Consider the following 19,598-nt stretch of genomic DNA (forward strand, 5'->3'; position numbering starts at 1 on the left):
AAGTCTGAATTTTTTCCAAGTGTCAAAAAGTTGGATTTTTTTTTTTGTCAAAAAGTCGGGATTTTTTGTAAGTGTCAAAAAGTCGGAATTTTTTCCAAGTGTCAAAAAGTTGGATTTTTTTTTTTCGTCAAAAAGTCGGGATTTTTTGTAAGTGTCAAAAAGTCTGAATTTTTTCCAAGTGTCAAAAAGTTGGATTTTTTTTTTTTGTCAAAAAGTCGGGATTTTTGTAAGTGTCAAAAAGTCGGAATTTTTTCCAAGTGTCAAAAAGTTGGATTTTTTTTTTTGTCAAAAAGTCGGGATTTTTTGTAAGTGTCAAAAAGTCGGAATTTTTTCCAAGTGTCAAAAAGTTGGATTTTTTTTTTTGTCAAAAAGTCGGGATTTTTTGTAAGTGTCAAAAAGTCGGAATTTTTTCCAAGTGTCAAAAAGTTGGATTTTTTTTTCCGTCAAAAAGTCGGGATTTTTTGTAAGTGTCAAAAAGTCTGAATTTTTTCCAAGTGTCAAAAAGTTGGATTTTTTTTTTTTGTCAAAAAGTCGGGATTTTTGTAAGTGTCAAAAAGTCGGAATTTTTTCCAAGTGTCAAAAAGTTGGATTTTTTTTTTTGTCAAAAAGTCGGGATTTTTTGTAAGTGTCAAAAAGTCGGATTTTTTTTTTTTGTCAAAAAGTCGGGATTTTTTGTAAGTGTCAAAAAGTCGGAATTTTTTCCAAGTGTCAGGGTTGGTGCACTAATTGTAAGTGTATCTTGTGTTTTTTTATGTTGATTAAATAATTTAAAAAAACGATACCGATAATTTCCGATATTACATTTTAAAGAATTTATCGGCCGGTAATATTATCGGACATCTCTAGCTAGAAGCAATGTGGCCCTCAATAAAAAAAAACAGTACAGTACAGAATGTACTCGGTATCAAGGTGATACCATATTTGCAGTATCGCCCCTGCTGGGGTTATTTTGTAAACTCGGCTCCTCCCATTGTCGCGCATGCGCACTCCAATTCTTCACTCCCATTTTTTTTTTTTTTTTTTTTCAATCCGACTCCAAGCTTCCGGACGCGGACAAGCAGAGCTGCCGCCGAATTTAAAGAGACAGGCGATAGTTATTTAAAACACGATAAACGGCAACCATTGTCCCCCCTCTCTCTTCCGATGCGTCTCGACTCGCACATTTCGACGATGTTCCCCCAAAGTCTCGTCGAGTGAAGCCGCCCCGTCTCGTCTCGCCCTCCCGGCTGCCCCACTTCACTTCCCCGCCGTTCCGTTAGCGACGAGCCAGGCTAAAGTGAGGGCTCGCTGGGCTCCCGACTGGCAGGCTGGCTCCCCCGACCGAGAGGACGCTTTGTCGGCTAGCCGAGCACCGGAGCTACACCGCAGCCTAAACTCTCTCACACACGCCGCTCTCGATGGCGAAGATCCAGGCGCACAGCGCGGCCAAGCAAATCAACCAAATCCCGGACAAGCCTTACGTTATAACCCAGAAGCAAGTGCAGCAGCAGCACTTCCAGAAGCTGAAGGTAAGGAGACAACGGCGGAGGAAAAAAGGGGGAGGAAAAAGTGCCCTCAACCATTTTGTTTCATTACACCGGCTGTGTTGGAGTAGTGAAAGCCGAGTGAGCTAAGCCTCGCTCGGCCTGCGTATTCAAAGTCATTCCCTGCTTGACAGCACCACATAAAGTGCATTTTTTTGCAAGTGACAGCCCACTCGGTGCTACTTTGTGTTTCTACCGTGTCATTGCCCACAGCAAACTCAAAAAAAAAAAAAAAAAAAAAAAAAAAAAAAGCAGCTCGCTGGTGGGAAGTTCCTCCTTGTTCCTTTTTTTCCCTCTCGCAGCCACCCCGAACAAAGTGGTGCACGTCAGCCGAGAGAGAGAGGCTCCAACTTGGCTTCTTTACACCCTTCAAGCTGGTTAAAATGGGCGACGTCTAAAGCGAGTGTGGAGGGGGACAAAACGTGTTGTTATGAGGAGTTCTTGTCGTCATTTGACTGGCTAATGCTAACTAGCCCTGCAGAGATATGTGACAATGCTTTGTGTACTCCAACCACTGTGCCGCGGCACTAGGACATCATCTAATTTCACCTATTTGGGTTCAAAATATTTTTTGCAAACCACTAATTATAGTATGCAAATGATGTGTTGTTGTTGAGTGTTGGTGCTGTCTAGAGCTCGGTCGAGTAACCGTGTAATACTCTTCCATATCAGTAGGTGGCGGCCGGTAGCTAATTGCTTTGTAGATGTCGGAAACAGCGGGAGGCAGCGTGCAGGTAAAAAGGTACTTAATGCTGAAACAAAAAAAATAAACAAAAAGGTAAGTGCCCCTAAGAAACGGCATTGAAGCGTAGGGAAGGCTATAGGCGAGGGCGGACCTACGTCACTTCCGCCTGCCAATCCCCTAGCAATCGGTCGCCATATTGAATTCGTTGAAAACAAACCAGCTCACAGCGAACACAGCATTGACAGAAAAGGCATTTAACGAGGTTTCACGGCATTTTAAACTGTTCTAAATGGCGTATGATTATGTAAATAGTCTTTCCAGTGAGGCTAGGTTAAGATGCGAGTTAAAATGTTCTGTAGTTGGATTAAACGACTGCCCTTACCGCCTTCCAGCAGATGGTATAGCCAAGTTGTGGTTAAGAAGGTGGATTTTTGTTCCTTATATTTACCAGAAACGAAGTGATCCGAACACACGACCCGGGATTTTGGGGGACTCCAGTGAGAAGCGTCCTCGTTTTCCCGGTGTAAAGCTGCGAGCCATTTGTCTCGTCTCTGTGGGGCTTTTAGCACGCTTTGGCAGAAAAATTATTGAGAGATTTGAGGGCTACAACTACAAGTAATGTTTGATTACAACAAAGGAGACTTGCAGACAGCATTTTACGACTGTCTTGAAAAGTTGATTAAATGGCAACATGAAAATTATAGGGTTTATTGGTTTTTAAAAACCCAACCGTTAAGTGCAAATTTAAATGAAACCGGTTTTCGAAAATAGCCTTTATACCGTATGTTATTGTTGTGCAACAACAACAACTTCAGCTGTCGAACGTTATTCAGTAAAAATTCAACGGGTTCAACATTAGCATGGACGGTATAGCCAAGTTGTGGTTAAGAAGGTGGATTTTTGTTCCTTATATTTACCAGAAACGAAGTGATCCGAACACACGACCCGGGATTTTGGGGGACTCCAGTGAGAACCGTCCTCGTTTTCCCGGTGTAAAGCTGCGAGCCATTTGTCTCGTCTCTGTGGGCTTTTAGCACGCTTTGGCAGAACAAAATACGACCTTGGTTTTCCCTGTTTCCAGTTGTGGTTTGCACAACCAAAAACAACACAGTTTTTTGGCATTTTGGAGGCAGAATGACGGGTTTAATCAGCGCAGGTCGACAGGTTAAAGAGTAATGGCGACGGTTTGTTTTCAACGCCAGTCAGGTTGCTATGGCTCGAAGAACCCGTATGTAGCTCAGTTGCCCGGATGTCGGCCCTGCCCTATGCAGAACAAAACTGAACTGGCTACAAAGTCAACAAAAACGGAATGCTGGACGACAGCAAAGACTTACTGCGGAGCAAAGACGGCGTCCACAATGTGCATCCGGACATGACATGACAATCGACAATGTCCCCACGCAGAAGGATAAAAACTAAGTAGATGCGGGAATGTGTGCCGTGGGAGATTATCTAATTTCACCTATTTGGGGTAAAAAATATTTTTTGCAAACCAGTAATTATAGTCTGCAAATGATGTGTTGTTGTTGAGTGTCGGTGCTCTCGAGAGCTCGGCAGAGTAACCGTGTAATACTCTTCCATATCAGTAGGTGGCGGCCGGTAGCTACCCGTATTTTCCGCACTATAATGCGCACCGGATTATAAGGCGCACCTTCAATGAATGGCCTATTTTAAAATTTTGTTCATATATAAGGCGCACCGCATTATAAGGCGCATAGAATAGACGCTACAGTAGAGGCTGGGGTTACGTTATGCATCCATTAGATGGAGCTTCGCTAAAGGGAATGTCAACAAAACAAATAGTGATTGTACTGACACTTCTACTTGCTGCTCTATGTTCAACAACCCACTGTTCCAGTTTGTCCTCCAACTGTAGCCATCTCGCTTTGGAAAGTCTGTTTAGTCTTCTTTACTTGGCTCAGGTCATCATGTTGCTTCCTCCACTTCCGCACCATTGATTCGTTAATGTTAAAGACATGAAACTGCTATGGGACAATACCAAAAAAAGAGGAATAGGAGCGCAAGACACGAAGTAAAACACTACACCAGTGGTTCTTAACCTGGGTTTGATGGAAACCTAGGGGTTCGGTGAGTCGGGCTCAGGGGTTCGGCGGAGGTCAAGACACACCCGACTCATCGTGTAAATAAAAACTTCTCCCTATCGGCGTATTACGGACACGGCAACAGCAGAAGTCAGACTGATTTGCAGGTGTGTCATTTGTTGTGAGTTTATGCACTGTGTTGGTTTTGTTGTTTGAACAAGGTGATGTTCATGCACGCTTCAGTAAAAAAACATGGTAACACTTTAGTATGGGGAACATATTCACCATTAATTAGTTGCTTATTAACATGCAAATTAGTAACATATTGGCTCATAACTAGTCATTATTAAGTACTTATTAATACCTTATTCGGCATGGCCTTATTATAACTCCTAACCCTCTAACCCTAATCATATAATTCTAAATTAAGTCTGTTACTTAGAATATGTTCCCCTATCTTTCTTACAGTCTGCAACATTGTTATTGTCATATTTGTTAAAGTCGGAAACATCATTGTCATCTTTCTTACAGTTAGAAACAACATTGTCATCTTTCTTACAGTCTGAAAAATTGTTATTGTCATCTTTCTTACAGTCGGAAACATCATTATTGTCATCTTACAGTTGGAAACATTGTCGTCATCTTTCTTGCAGTCGGAAACATCGTCATTGTCAATCTTTCTTACAGTCGGAAACATTGTCATCTTTCTTACAGTCGGAAACATATTACTGTCATCTTTCTTACAGTCGGAAACATTGTCATCTTTCTTACAGTCGGAAACATATCATTACTGTCATCTTTCTTACAGTCGGAAACATATCATTACTGTCATCTATCTTACAGTTGGAAACATATTGTTGTCATCTTTCTTACAGTCGGAAACATCATTATTGTCATCTTACAGTTGGAAACATTGTCGTCATCTTTCTTACAGTCGGAAACATCGTCATTGTCAATCTTTCTAACAGTCGGAAACATTGTCATCTTTCTTACAGTCGGAAACATATCATTACTGTCATCTTTCTTACAGTCGGAAACATTGCCATCTTTCTTACAGTCGGAAACATATCATTACTGTCATCTTTCTTACAGTCGGAAACATATTGTTGTCATCTTTCTTACAGTCGGGAACATATTGTCATCTTTCTTACATTCGGAAACATATTGTCATCTTTCTTACAGTCGGAAACATTGTTATTGTCATCTTTCTTACAGTCGGAAACATATTGTTGTCATCTTTCTTACAGTCGGAAACATATTGTTATTGTCACCTTTCTTACAGTCGGAAACATATTATTGTCATCTTTCTTACATTCGGAAACATATTGTTGTCATCTTTCTTACAGTCGGAAACATATTGTGTCCAAAAAACTCTAAATGAAGTCTTTGTTACTTAGAATATGTTCCCCATACTGAAGTGTTACCAAAAACATATAACTTTGTCTTGAATTTGAAAAAAAAAACATTTTATTTTTCACTAAAGAAGGGTTCGGTGAATGCGCATATGAAACTGGTGGGGTTCGGTACCTTCAACAAGGTTAAGAACCACTTCACTACACACAGGGAAACAGCAATAAACTCCAAATAAGTGAACTGAACTGGCTACAAAGTAAACAAAAACAGAATGCTGGACGACAGCAAAGACTTACTGTGGAGCAAAGACGGTGTCCACAAAGTACATCTGAACATGACATGACAATCAACAATGTCCCCACGAAGAAGGATAAAAACAACTGAAATATTCTTGATTGCTAAAACAAAGTAGATGCGGGAAATATTGCTCAAAGGAAGACATGAAACTGCTACAGGAAAATACCAAAAAAAGAGAAAAAGCCACCGAAATAGGAGCGCAAGACAAGAAGTAAAACACTACACACAGGAAAACAGCAAAAAAGTCCAAATAAGTCAGGGTGTGATGTGACAGGTGTTGACAGTACACCTACTTTGAGACAAGAGCTATAGTGATGCATGCTTAGTTATGCTTTAAAGTCATATTTAACAATTGCGACAACAACTTTTTGAGTTTCGTTTTTTAATGATTTCTGCTGGTGGTGTGCCTCCGCATTTTTTCAACGCAAAAAATGTGCCTTGGCTCAAAAAAGGTTGAAAAACACTGCATTACTCTCACCCAGCCCCGATGTGTGGCCAATAAAGAGCAGTGAGCGTGTTTAGGTCCCCACGCATTTGTTGACGTATTTACTAATAGTACACAGCTGCTAAGTTGAGTGTTTGTTGACAGAGCTATTAACTGGGGGACAATGGACGTGGTTAGCTGAGAATGTGTGCTGGTGGAGGCTTTTCAACGACACCACAGCTGATTCAGCATCCTCTGCATGCAGCCTTTTTCATGCTCCACATGTTTGTCCTTGCAGGTGGAAGATGCCTTGTCATACCTGGACCAGGTCAAGATCCGCTTCGCCAACGACCCCGGCATATACAACAAGTTCCTCGACATCATGAAGGAGTTCAAGTCACAGAGGTATTTCTTTACGTGCTAACTGTGTTGCAGATGCTTGAGCTAAAAACACGCGATTGCACCTCGCTTAACATTACTGGGGGCTTCCACACAAAAATTACGCAACCCTTTTTATGATAGCGTGCCCTTTCAAGAGACACTAATACGGGTTTGAACAACGACGCGATGTGAATCATAATTGAAGTTTTAGATCCCAAAATAATTCAGTGATTTGAAATCGATTCAGTTCCTTTTTTTGTTTTAGCAAAAAAAAGTGAAAAATACTGGATACTGAACAGTCCAGTCACCAACATTTTAACAGTACGTATTTTTCGGATTCTAAGTCGCTCCAGAGTATACGTCGCACAGGCCGAAAATGCGTAATAAAGAAGGAAACAACATATACAGGTAAAAGCCAGTAAATTAGAATATTTTGAAAAACTTGATTTATTTCAGTAATTGCATTCAAAAGGTGTAACTTGTACATTATATTTATTCATTGCACACAGACTGATGCATTCAAATGTTTATTTCATTTAATTTTGATGATTTGAAGTGGCAACAAATGAAAATCCAAAATTCCGTGTGTCACAAAATTAGAATATTACTTAAGGCTAATACAAAAAAGGGATTTTTAGAAATGTTGGCCAACTGAAAAGTATGAAAATGAAAAATATGAGCATGTACAATACTCAATACTTGGTTGGAGCTACTTTTGCCTCAATTACTGCGTTAATGCGGCGTGGCATGGAGTCAATGAGTTTCTGGCACTGCTCAGGTGTTATGAGAGCCCAGGTTGCTCTGATAGTGGCCTTCAACTCTTCTGCGTTTTTGGGTCTGGCATTCTGCATCTTCCTTTTCACAATACCCCACAGATTTTCTATGGGGCTAAGGTCAGGGGAGTTGGCGGGCCAATTTAGAACAGAAATACCATGGTCCGTAAACCAGGCACGGGTAGATTTTGCGCTGTGTGCAGGCGCCAAGTCCTGTTGGAACTTGAAATCTCCATCTCCATAGAGCAGGTCAGCAGCAGGAAGCATGAAGTGCTCTAAAACTTGCTGGTAGACGGCTGCGTTGACCCTGGATCTCAGGAAACAGAGTGGACCGACACCAGCAGATGACATGGCACCCCAAACCATCACTGATGGTGGAAACTTTACACTAGACTTCAGGCAACGTGGATCCTGTGCCTCCCCTGTCTTCCTCCAGACTCTGGGACCTCGATTTCCAAAGGAAATGCAACATTTGCATGGTTGGGTGATGGTTTGGGGTGCCATGTCATCTGCTGGTGTCGGTCCACTCTGTTTCCTGAGATCCAGGGTCAACGCAGCCGTCTACCAGCAAGTTTTAGAGCACTTCATGCTTCCTGCTGCTGACCTGCTCTATGGAGATGGAGATTTCAAGTTCCAACAGGACTTGGCGCCTGCACACAGCGCAAAATCTACCCGTGCCTGGTTTACGGACCATGGTATTTCTGTTCTAAATTGGCCCGCCAACTCCCCTGACCTTAGCCCCATAGAAAATCTGTGGGGTATTGTGAAAAGGAAGATGCAGAATGCCAGACCCAAAAACGCAGAAGAGTTGAAGGCCACTATCAGAGCAACCTGGGCTCTCATAACACCTGAGCAGTGCCAGAAACTCATCGACTCCATGCCACGCCGCATAAACGCAGTAATTGAGGCAAAAGGAGCTCCAACCAAGTATTGAGTATTGTACATGCTCATATTTTTCATTTGCATACTTTTCAGTTGACCAACATTTCTAAAAATCCCTTTTTTGTATTAGCCTTAAGTAATATTCTAATTTTGTGACACACGGAATTTTGGATTTTCATTTGTTGCCACTTCAAATCATCAAAATTAAATGAAATAAACATTTGAATGCATCAGTCTGTGTGCAATGAATAAATATAATGTACAAGTTACACCTTTTGAATGCAATTACTGAAATAAATCAAGTTTTTCAAAATATTCTAATTTACTGGCTTTTACCTGTATAAGACGCACTGGAGGAAAAGTCGCATTTTTGGGGGAAATGTATTTGATAAAAGCCAACAGCAAGAATAGACATTTGAAAGATTAATAGATGATCAAATGAACTGGAAATCTCATATACAAAACATACAACATAAGGTGGCAAAAAACATTTCAATAATGAATAAAGCAAAATATGTCCTGGGCCACAAATCACTACATATTCTCTACTGCTCGCTAGTGTTACCATATCTGAGTTATTGTGCAGAAATATGGGGAAATAACTACAAATGTGCGCTACATTCGCTAATCGTGTTACAAAAAAGATCAGTTAGAATAATACATCATGTTGGATATAGAGAACACACAAACCCTTTATTTATTAAGTCAGAAATATTAAAGTTCGGTGATTTGGTAAAATTGCAAACAGCTAAAATGATGTACAAAGCAAACTATAACCTGCTACCAAAGAATGTACAACAATTCTTCTCAACTAAAGAGGAGAAATATAACCTTAGAGGAAAAAATAATTTAAAACATTTATATGCACGTACAACACTTAAAACTTTTAGCATATCAGTATGTGGAATTAAATTATGGAATGGATTAACATACCTGCCAACTACTCCGGTTTTCCCGTAATTAGTACGGTTTTCATCAACCTATTCCGGGTTACGGTTGCAGTGATAAAAAATACGGTTTTTCATTAATTAAGAAAAAAATATTTTTTTAAAGTTTTATTCACGAAATCGCGTAACAACAATGACAATCGACACTGCTTCCCATAACTTCCTATCGAGCCATTCCGAATGCCATGCGCGAGGCTATTTATAGCACCGCTGCCAAGCACGAGGCACCAGTTGACATTGTTTCCAAACGAGCGAACGATCATGGAATCAGCCGGAGAAAAATCGCAAACGAGTCTTAAACCGAAAAGAAAACTGCAGTCATTCCGTGGAGAATATTCAAAAGCCTATCCGGGAATAATTATCCGTTCCAAAAAGGGTGAAAACTACGCGAATTGCACCTTGTGCAGACAAGATTTTTCGATCGGACACGGAGGAATTAGCGATGTAAAAGACCACATTGGGACAAAAAAACACAAGTCTAATGCCGTTGCTAGAGATACAAGTGGAAAACTTTCAACGTTTTTCGTCGCCCAAACAGATTCTTTGGATGTGATAAATGCCAAAGTTTTATTTACGGAGGCAATAATTGAGCATGGACTTCCAATGGCAAACTGATCACATGGGACAGTTATTTCGGAAAATGTTTCCCGACTCGAAAATCGCCAAAAAATATGGATGTGGTCGAACCAAAACATTTGAACCTGTCTGAATGCTAATAATCAGGTGACTAGGTTTTTCTGATTTCAAAAGTTGGCAGGTATGGATTAAGTAAATAAGTTAAAAATTGTACTGATATGATCCAGTTTAAGAGGTTGTTCAAAATAATAGTGCTTACAGAGTACAACAAAGAAGAATTATGAGAAATACTTTCAACCTTATTGAAAATAAGATATTCTTCATCTCAGTATGTTAATAATGACTGAATTAATTAATTAATTACATATTACAAAACTGTTGTATACTAATTCATAGATGTTATTTTATTATATAAAAAGGTCAGTAAATGATTCTATATATTTGTAAACGCTTTGAAGTGGGAAAGGGGTAGGATTATATAAGCTTTGCTTCTTCCTACTCCTTTTTGGGCGTGATGTAAAATGAAATGATATGAAATTGTGTGATGTATTATGATGTAATTGTGTTCATGTTCGAAATAAACTAAAGAAAGAAAGAAAGAAAGGCAATTCAAAATAAATAAAGAATAGTGAACAACAGGGTGAATAAGTGTACGTTATATGAGGCATAAATAACCAACTGGTATGTTAACGTAACATATTATGGTAAGAGTCATTCAAATAACTATAACATATAGAACATGCTATACGTTTACCAAACAATCTGTCGCTCCTAATCGCTAAATCCCATGAAATCTTCTTCCTCGTTGTCGCTCCTGGAATGCGTCCTTTCTTTCTGCTGCTCGATCGCCGTTTTCTGCTGCATATTTCACTACGTCCAGCTTGTAATCTGCAGTATATGATTTCCTTTTCGGTGCCCTTTTTGTTCAGCCCTTCTCCGTTTTTATAAGTTACCGCCAATGTAGAAATGATCCATTTTAATAGCTATGGCAGTAGCATATAGCAGTTAGCATCCCATGACCCACAATGCACTTCTGCCATGACCCTCCCCCGCCAAATTCTTATTGGTTGACGTGTGAGTGACGATTGCTGACATTTTGCTTCGTCTCTTCCGTGAATTAGATAAATAATATTTGATATTTTACGCTCACACATAAGTCGCTCCTGAGTATAAGTCGCACCCCCGGCCAAACTATGAAAAAAAACTGCCACTTATAGTCCGAAAAATACGGTACCGTATTTTCCCGACCATAGGGCGCACCGGATTATAAGGCGCTCTGGCGATGAGTTTTGAAACCCTTCCTCCTGTCCAGCGTTTTCAAAAATGTGCATTTTGTATGCGTTTGCGTGTGGACAAGAGGCCAAAACGCATAGACAAGTATGACTTTGTAAAGGACATCCACTTTCCTTCCGCCTGAGGATACCCCACAGGTGCTCATTCTTGGCCACACCTTCAGCTTCCTCAGCAAGGCACTTGTCTTCTCAAAGGTGTGTTTAGGCTCGTTATTAATGTTGCAGAACAGCCCAATTTCCCAAAAAGAGCTTTAGAATGTCACAAAACGTGTTAAATTTCATATGAACCACAGCTCCGCTGTGCTCGCAGCACTCGTACAGCCCCACACCATGATGCCGCCACCATTATGCTTGTCACGGTTATCTTGGGTTGCTTACAGAGGTGGGTAGTAACGCGCTACATTTACTCCGTTACATCTACTTGAGTAACTTTTGGGATAAATTGTACTTCTAAGAGTAGTTTTAATGCAACATACTTTTACTTTTACTTGAGTATATTTATAGAGAAGAAACGCTACTTTTACTCCGCTACTTTTATCTACATTCAGCTCGCTACTCGCTACAAATTTTTATCGATCTGTTAATGCACGCTTTGTTTGTTTTGGTCTGTCAGACAGACCTTCAAAGTGCCTGCGTTTCAACAAATACAGTCACTGGTGACGTTCACTCCGTTCCACCAATCAGATGCAGTCACCGGTGACGTTGGACCAATCAAACAGAGCCAGGCGGTCACATGACCTGACTTAAACAAGTTGAAAAACTTATTGGGGTGTTACCATTTAGTGGTCAATTGTACGGAATATATACTGTACTGTGCAATCTACTAATAAAAGTTTCAATCAATCAATCAAAAGTGTGAAGGAAAAAAGACCCTTTTTTATTTCAACCGTACATCCCGTCAAAAGCCTAAAGACTGACTGCACAGTTCCTGTCTTCACAATAAAAGTGCCGCTCCATCGCGCCTGCGCTTTCAAAACAAGAGTCTCCGAAAGCCAGCGCAAACAAGCTAGCAAGCTACGGAGTTTGCCGCCAATGTATTTCTTGTAAAGTGTATAAAAACGAATATGGAAGCTGGACAAATAAGATGCCAAAAACCAACCACTTTCATGTGGTATTAGACAGAAAGGAGGAACTTTTTTTCTCCTCCATTTGAAAACGTGGAAGCTATCAGCACTACTGTCTGATTACAATCAATGCAAGTCATCAGAATCAGGTAATACACCAACTTATATTCTTGTCTTCATGAAAGAAAGGAATCTATATGTGTTAAACATGCATGTATATTCATTAAAACACCTTTAACATGTAAACAAAAACGGCAAAATAAATAAATATAAATTATATACTGTATATATATATATGTGTATATATATATATATATATATATATATATATATATATATATGTATATATATATAAATGTGTGTGTATTAGAGATGCACGGTTTGCGGGCACAACCGCGGAGTCCGCGGATTATCCGCGGATCGGGCGGATTAAATAAAAAAAAATTAGATTTTATCCGCGGGTCGGGTCGGGTCGGGTGGTTGAAATAAAAAAAAATTAGATTTTAAATAGATTCAGGCGGGTGGCAGTTAAACCAATTGGGAAATATATATACATAGTTAAATGTTGTTACCCACATACGAAAAACGAGCAGGCACCTGCAGCATATGCCACAACAGAAGAAAAAAAAAAAAGAGATGGACACTTTTACGGAGCGGAGAAGGGACGCCTCGCCGGGGTCCGGGACCGAGGCCCCTTCCCCCGAGAGGGCCCCACCGGGAGCCGTAGCTGAGGCGATCCGCGAGAAGGGCCCGACGCACGTCCAGGGTCACCACCGCGCCCACCGCACCGACACCCCGCCTCGTCCGCCTTCGCCGCGGCTGGCGTCACGCGCAGCAGGTAAGCAGCTTACCTGCCCGCCACCCCCGTGGCCGGGGGCTCGTAACAGGGGTCACTCCGCGCGCTCCGCCCGCGCAGCTTACCTGCCCGCCACCCCCATTGCCGGGGGCGCGTAACAGGGGTCACTCCGCGCGCAGTGCACTCACGAAAGGGCTGGAGCTCACCCTGGTTGATATAGACAGCAGCTAGGACGGTGGCCATGGAAGTAGGAACCCGCTAAGGAGTGTGTAACAACCCACCTGCCGAATCAACTAGCCCTGAAAATGGATGGCGCTGGAGCGTCGGGCCCATATACCCGGCCGTCGCCTGCAGCGAGACGCGCTTGGAGGTGCGCTCAGCGCGGCTCCCATATGATTGCGCACTGGTGTGCGTCTGGGTCGTGACAGCGTGGCACGCGAATGTCTGTGCTGCATTGGATCAGTCTTTTTTCTTTAACATGCAAAAGCTTTATAACCTCACTAATGCCTTGCATCGTCTATATTAGATATATAACAACGGGCGGATGCGGGCGGATGCGGTTCTGATCAAATGTTAGATCGGGTGGATTGCGGATGGTTGACGACTTTCTGATGCGGTTGCGGATGAAATAATTGCCTATCCGCGCATCTCTAATATATATATATATATATATATATATATGTGTGTGTATATATATATACATATATATATATATGTGTGTGTGTGTGTGTGTGTATGTTACTCATCAGTTACTCAGTACTTGAGTAGTTTTTTCACAACATACTTTTTACTTTTACTCAAGTAAATATTTGGGTGACTACTCCTTCCTTTTACTTGAGTAATAAATCTCTAAAGTAACAGTACTCTTACTTGAGTACAATTTCTGGCTACTCTACCCACCTCTGGTTGCTTAGCTATTTAGACCATTTCGCCTTTGTGTTGACTAATTTTCAGTGAGTATTAAATCTATACTGCCATACAAGCTGTACCCTGACCACTCTAAAGTAGTTTAATTTCTGTCGTATTGTCCTTTGAAAAGATTTGCAGAAGGTAAAACGTAATGATGAAGTCGTCAAATTTGCATAATTGGCTAATGACGCATTTGCAAAAAGCTTGCAACAAAGACAAGCTACACAATCATGTTTGTAATTACCATAAACCTTCTTCGGGCGATTGTTTTTCTAGTTCTACAAAATGAAGCTGCTCCTGGGAATACTTCTGGGTGATCGTTAGGAAGAGCGACGCATTCTCTCATGTCCGAGTCGCCAGGGCTCAAAACACTCGCTAAACCGAGTCATGAAGTCGCATATTTGTCAGCACCGATCTCTCTTACTACTAAAGATGTAACCCAATACTAATGATTTAAACAAGTTACTTTAAAAAATACCAGTACTTTCTTTCCATGGACATGATGGCGCACCGTGGTGACATTTTTGGTAATACAAGCAGAGGGACGTGTGAGTCAACACAAACACAGAGCACTTACGAGCGGCAACAGCGTGGAGACAGAAGAGTGAGAATGGACGTATTTTGACTTGTAACTAACGATAAAGGTGAAGCAATACACTGCAGAGTCTTAGCGGCTAACGCCCATCCACAGTGTTTTAGCTACAAATCCTCACCTCCATGGCGTGAAATAAACTACGATTCTTACAAGTATCATCCCTGCAGGACGAGGAATAGCAAAACATGCTTCACTACACACCGAAGGAGGATGCAATAGCTCACTGATAACAAGTTAGCGCTCCTGAATGTAAACAAATAAGTGGATCTATACTAGGGATGTCCCGATCCGATATTTGGATCGGATCGGCTGCCGATATTTGCCAAAAATTGCTTATCGGCAAGGCATGGGAAAATGCCGATCCAGATCCAGTTAAAAAAAAAAACTCCGGTCCGTGTTTTCCAACGCACCGATTTAAATAATACATTCCACTTTTCTGCTGCTCCCTAATTTCCGTTCCGCATTTTCCAGCACACCTTCAACACATCCACAGGTCTGTGGATTCTCACGTAGTTGCTTTTAGCTGCTGGCATTACACGACAGGCTCTTGTGTCTCCCTCTCACAGACAGCAAGTGCACCTTCTTACACACGTCACGTCATACGTCACATACGTATACGTCCTCTCGCAGCAGAGAGGTAGCAGCATGGCTAACGTTAGCTGTGATGCTAGCGCAGCCGTGCGAGCAACGCTCCCTCTAAGGTGCTCGCCTGTGCAATTGCGCACTGTTTAAGCGTCCTCTGCGCATAGCAAATCTATGCCACGCACAAAATCAAATAAAAAAAAATAAGCGCATAACAATTTTCGACACACGGACACGACAGAGAAAACAGTTTTCGTCATCATTGTTCAAATATTATAACGTCTGTCGAGACGCTTATCTCTATTCGGTGCCACACGTCCACACCATCAAAATGCAGAGGCAAAAATTTCCACATCAACACCGTATGAAAGAATTAGTGATTTTTTTAGCTGTGATTTCCTTCTCTGCATGAAAGTTTAAAAGTAGCATATATTAATGCAGTATGAAGAAGAATGTTTTAATGTAGACATGCAAGCCTTGAAAGAACATTTTGAAAATCAAGACTACATTTCCTGCAAATGGGTGCATTTCTACCCTATATTTTAACTTTAGATTTATTCTCATATCAAACTCTTTTGGCTGTCTTTTTGACACTTACCCTCCACACCCTGGATTATAAATAATGTAAATAATTCAATGTGATTATCTTGTGTGATGACTGTATTATGATGATAGTATATATCTGATAGTATATATCTGTATCATGAATCAATTTAAGTGGACCCCGACTTAAACAAGTTGAAAAACTTATTGGGGTGTTACCATTTAGTGGTCAATTGTACGGAATATGTACTTCACTGTGCAACCTACTAATAAAAGTCTCAATCAATCAATCAAAACACATAGAATCATCATACTGCTGTGATTATATGCATCAAGTGTTCATTCAAGGCTAAGGCAAAATATGGAGATATATATTGTGTATCGCAATATGGCCTTAAAATATCGCAATATTAAAAAAAGGCCATATCGCCCAGCCCTAGTTCAATGATGCCATTTCTGTTTGTCATGTATCATTTTGTCTATTTTGTGTTTATCCTGTTAAATGGAACAAACTAATTTCATTTTTTTCCTTGAAAATCAACTTATACCTTGAAAAGCATTTTTTTTCTTGAAAATCTTTTTTTCCCTTGAAAACCAACTTTTACCTTAAAAATCAACTTTTACCTTGAAAATAATTTTTTTTCATGAAAATCAACTTTTACCTTGAAAATCATTTTTTGTCTTGAAAATCAACTTTCACCTTGAAAATTATGTTTTGCCTTGAAAATCAACTTTTACCTTGAAAATTATTTTTTGTCTTGAAAATAATTTTTTGTCTTGAAAATCAACTTTTACCTTAAAAATCAACTTTTACCTTGAAAATCATTTTTTGTCTTGAAAATCAACTTTTACCGTATTTTCCGCACTATAAGGCGCACCGGATTATTAGCCGCACCTTCTATGAATTACATATTTCATAATTTTGTCCACCAATAAGCCGCCCCGGACTAAAAGCCGCGCCTACGCTGCGCTAAAGTGAATGTCAAAAAAACGCTGCGCTAAAGTGAATGTCAAAAAAACAGTCAGATAGTTCAGTCAAACTTTAATAATATATTGAAAACCAGCGTTCTAACAACTCTGTCCCAAAATGTACGCAAATGTGCAATCACAAACATAGTAAAATTCAAAATGGTGTAGAACAATAGCAACATAATGTTGCTCGAACGTTAATGTCACAACACACAAAATAAACATAGCGCTCACCTTCTGAAGTTATTCTTCATTCGTAAATCCTTCGAATTCTTCGTCTTCGGTGTCCGAATTGAAAAGTTGGGCGAATACGGGATCCAAAATGGCCGGTTCCGTCTCGTCGAAGTCACCGGAGTCAGTGTCACTGTTGTCCAGCAGTTCTGTGAATCCTGCCTTCCGGAAAGGTCGGACCACAGTTGTGACCGAAACTATCTGCCCAGGCATTTACGATCCACTGGCAGATGTTGGCGTATGTCGACCGGCGCTATCTGCCCGTCTTAGTGAAGGTGTGTTCGCCTTCGGAGCTGTGTGAAAAAAGCCACCCGGCCTCTTCGCGTAAACTTCCCTTAACCACTCGCTCATCTTTTCTTCATCCATCCATCCCTTCGAGTTAGCTTTTATGATGACGCCGGCTGGAAAGGTCTCTTTTGGATGGGTGGAAGTTAGCATGGCAAGCTAGAACCACAGTGAAGGATGACTTCTCATTCCCTGTGGAGCGAATATTCACCGTACGTGCTCCCGTTCCACAGTGCGGTTCAGTTGCTGTGAAATACGGTAGTAATCCGTGTGCGGATGGAGAGATTGCGTCTTTTTATGAACCGGATCGTTTTGTAGGAGCCATTTTGTGGTCTTTACAGATGTAAACAGGAAATGAAACGTACGGTGATATCCGCGCGTTTTTTCTTCTTCTTCCGGGGGCGGGTGAAGCGCTTCCTGTTCTATGGGGGCGGGTGAAGCGCTTCCTGTTCTATGGGGGCGAGTGCTTTCATTGGCGGTTGCTTGCGTAGAAGAAGAAGCGCTTCCTGTTCTACCGGGAAAAAAGATGGCGGCTGTTTACCGAAGTTGCGAGACCGAAACTTTATGAAAATGAATCGTAATAAAGCGCACCGGGTTATTAGGCGCACTGTCAGCTTTTGAGAAAAATTGTGGTTTTTAGGTGCGCCTTATAGTGCGGAAAATACGGTACCTTAAAAATCAACTTTTACCTTGAAAATATTTTTTTTGTCTTGAAAATCAACTTTTATCTTGAAAATATTTTGTCATGAAAATCAAATTTGACCTTGAAAATAATTTTTTGTCTTGAAAATCAACTTTTACCTTGAAAATCATGTTTTGCCTTGAAAATCAACTTTTACCTTGAAAATTATTTTTTGTCTTGAAAATATTTTTTTGTCTTGAAAATCAACTTTTACCTTAAAAATCAACTTTTACCTTGAAAATCATTTTTTGTCTTGAAAATCAACTTTTACCTTAAAAATCAACTTTTACCTTGAAAATATTTTTTTTGTCTTGAAAATCAACTTTTACCTTGAAAATCATTTTTTGTCATGAATTTTTTTTTTCTTCAAAACCAACTTTTACCTTGAAAATAAATTTCTGTCTTGAAAATCAACTTATACCTTGAAAAGCATTTTTTTTCTTGAAAATCTTTTTTTCCCTTGAAAACCAACTTTTACCTTAAAAATCAACTTTTACCTTGAAAATCAATTTTTGTCTTGAAAATCAACTTTTACCTTGAAAATCAATTTTTTTGCATGAAAATCAACTTTTACCTTGAAAATCATTTTTTTTGCATGAAAATCAACTTTTATCTTGAAAATCATTTTTTGTCTTGAAAATCATTTTTTGTCTTGAAAATCATTTTTTGTCTTGAAAATCAACTTTTACCTTGAAAATCATGTTTTGCCTTGAAAATCAACTTTTACCTTGAAAATTATTTTTTGTCTTGAAAATCATTTTTTGTCTTGAAAATCAACTTTTACCTTAAAAATCAACTTTTACCTTGAAAATCATTTTTTGTCTTGAAAATCAACTTTTACCTTAAAAATCAACTTTTACCTTGAAAATATTTTTTTTGTCTTGAAAATCAACTTTTACCTTGAAAATCATTTTTTGTCATGAATTTTTTTTTTTTCTTCAAAACCAACTTTTACCTTGAAAATAAATTTTTGTCTTGAAAATCAACTTATACCTTGAAAAGCTTTTTTTTTCTTGAAAATCTTTTTTTCCCTTGAAAACCAACTTTTACCTTAAAAATCAACTTTTACCTTGAAAATAATTTTTTTGCATGAAAATCAACTTTTATCTTGAAAATCATTTTTTGTCTTGAAAATCATTTTTTGTCTTGAAAATCAACTTTTACATTAAAAATAAACTTTTACCTTGAAAATCAATTTTTGTCTTGAAAATCAACTTTTACCTTGAAAATCAATTTTTGTCTAGAAAATCAACTTTTACCTTGAAAATCGTCTGCAAATTATTATGTCATGTAGGGGGGGGTCTTCCGGTCACATTTTAATGAGGGCCCCAAATAAGCCAGGGGGCGGCCCTGCCTGTGTTTTCTCTTTAAACTTCTGACCACGCCATGGCATCAGTATATCATTGTACGGAATATGTACTTCACTGTGCAACCTACTAATAAAAGTCTCAATCAATCAATCAAAACACATAGAATCATCATACTGCTGTGATTATATGCATCAAGTGTTCATTCAAGGCTAAGGCAAAATATCCAGATATATATTGTGTATCGCAATATGGCCTTAAAATATGGCAATATTAAAAAAAGGCCATATCGCCCAGCCCTAGTTCAATGATGCCATTTCTGTTTGTCATGTATCATTTTGTCTATTTTGTGTTTATCCTTGAATAAACAGGTCAGTTTCTTGTTACCAACCATTGTGTATTATTCAAACTCCCCTAATTCAGCTGGCTAGTTGTTATCAAGAGTACTAAAACCCTTTTC

The 19,598-nt window shown here is 39.7% G+C and overlaps 1 protein-coding gene across 1 annotated transcript in view; it reads left to right on the forward strand.

Moving 5' to 3' along the window:
- Positions 1-1,008: 1,008 nt before the first annotated feature.
- Positions 1,009-19,598, forward strand: part of sin3b (SIN3 transcription regulator family member B) — a 67,984-nt gene continuing 49,394 nt past the window's right edge. Inside the window, exons 1-2 of the mRNA XM_061976271.2 lie at positions 1,009-1,508; positions 6,623-6,729. Of these exons, the coding sequence (XP_061832255.2) occupies positions 1,398-1,508; positions 6,623-6,729 (218 nt within the window). The 5' untranslated portion in view covers positions 1,009-1,397. The remainder of the gene's footprint in view (positions 1,509-6,622; positions 6,730-19,598) is intronic.

Source organism: Nerophis lumbriciformis, linkage group LG14 (genome assembly GCF_033978685.3).
Source record: "Nerophis lumbriciformis linkage group LG14, RoL_Nlum_v2.1, whole genome shotgun sequence".
Taxonomy (NCBI): Eukaryota; Metazoa; Chordata; class Actinopteri; order Syngnathiformes; family Syngnathidae; genus Nerophis; species Nerophis lumbriciformis.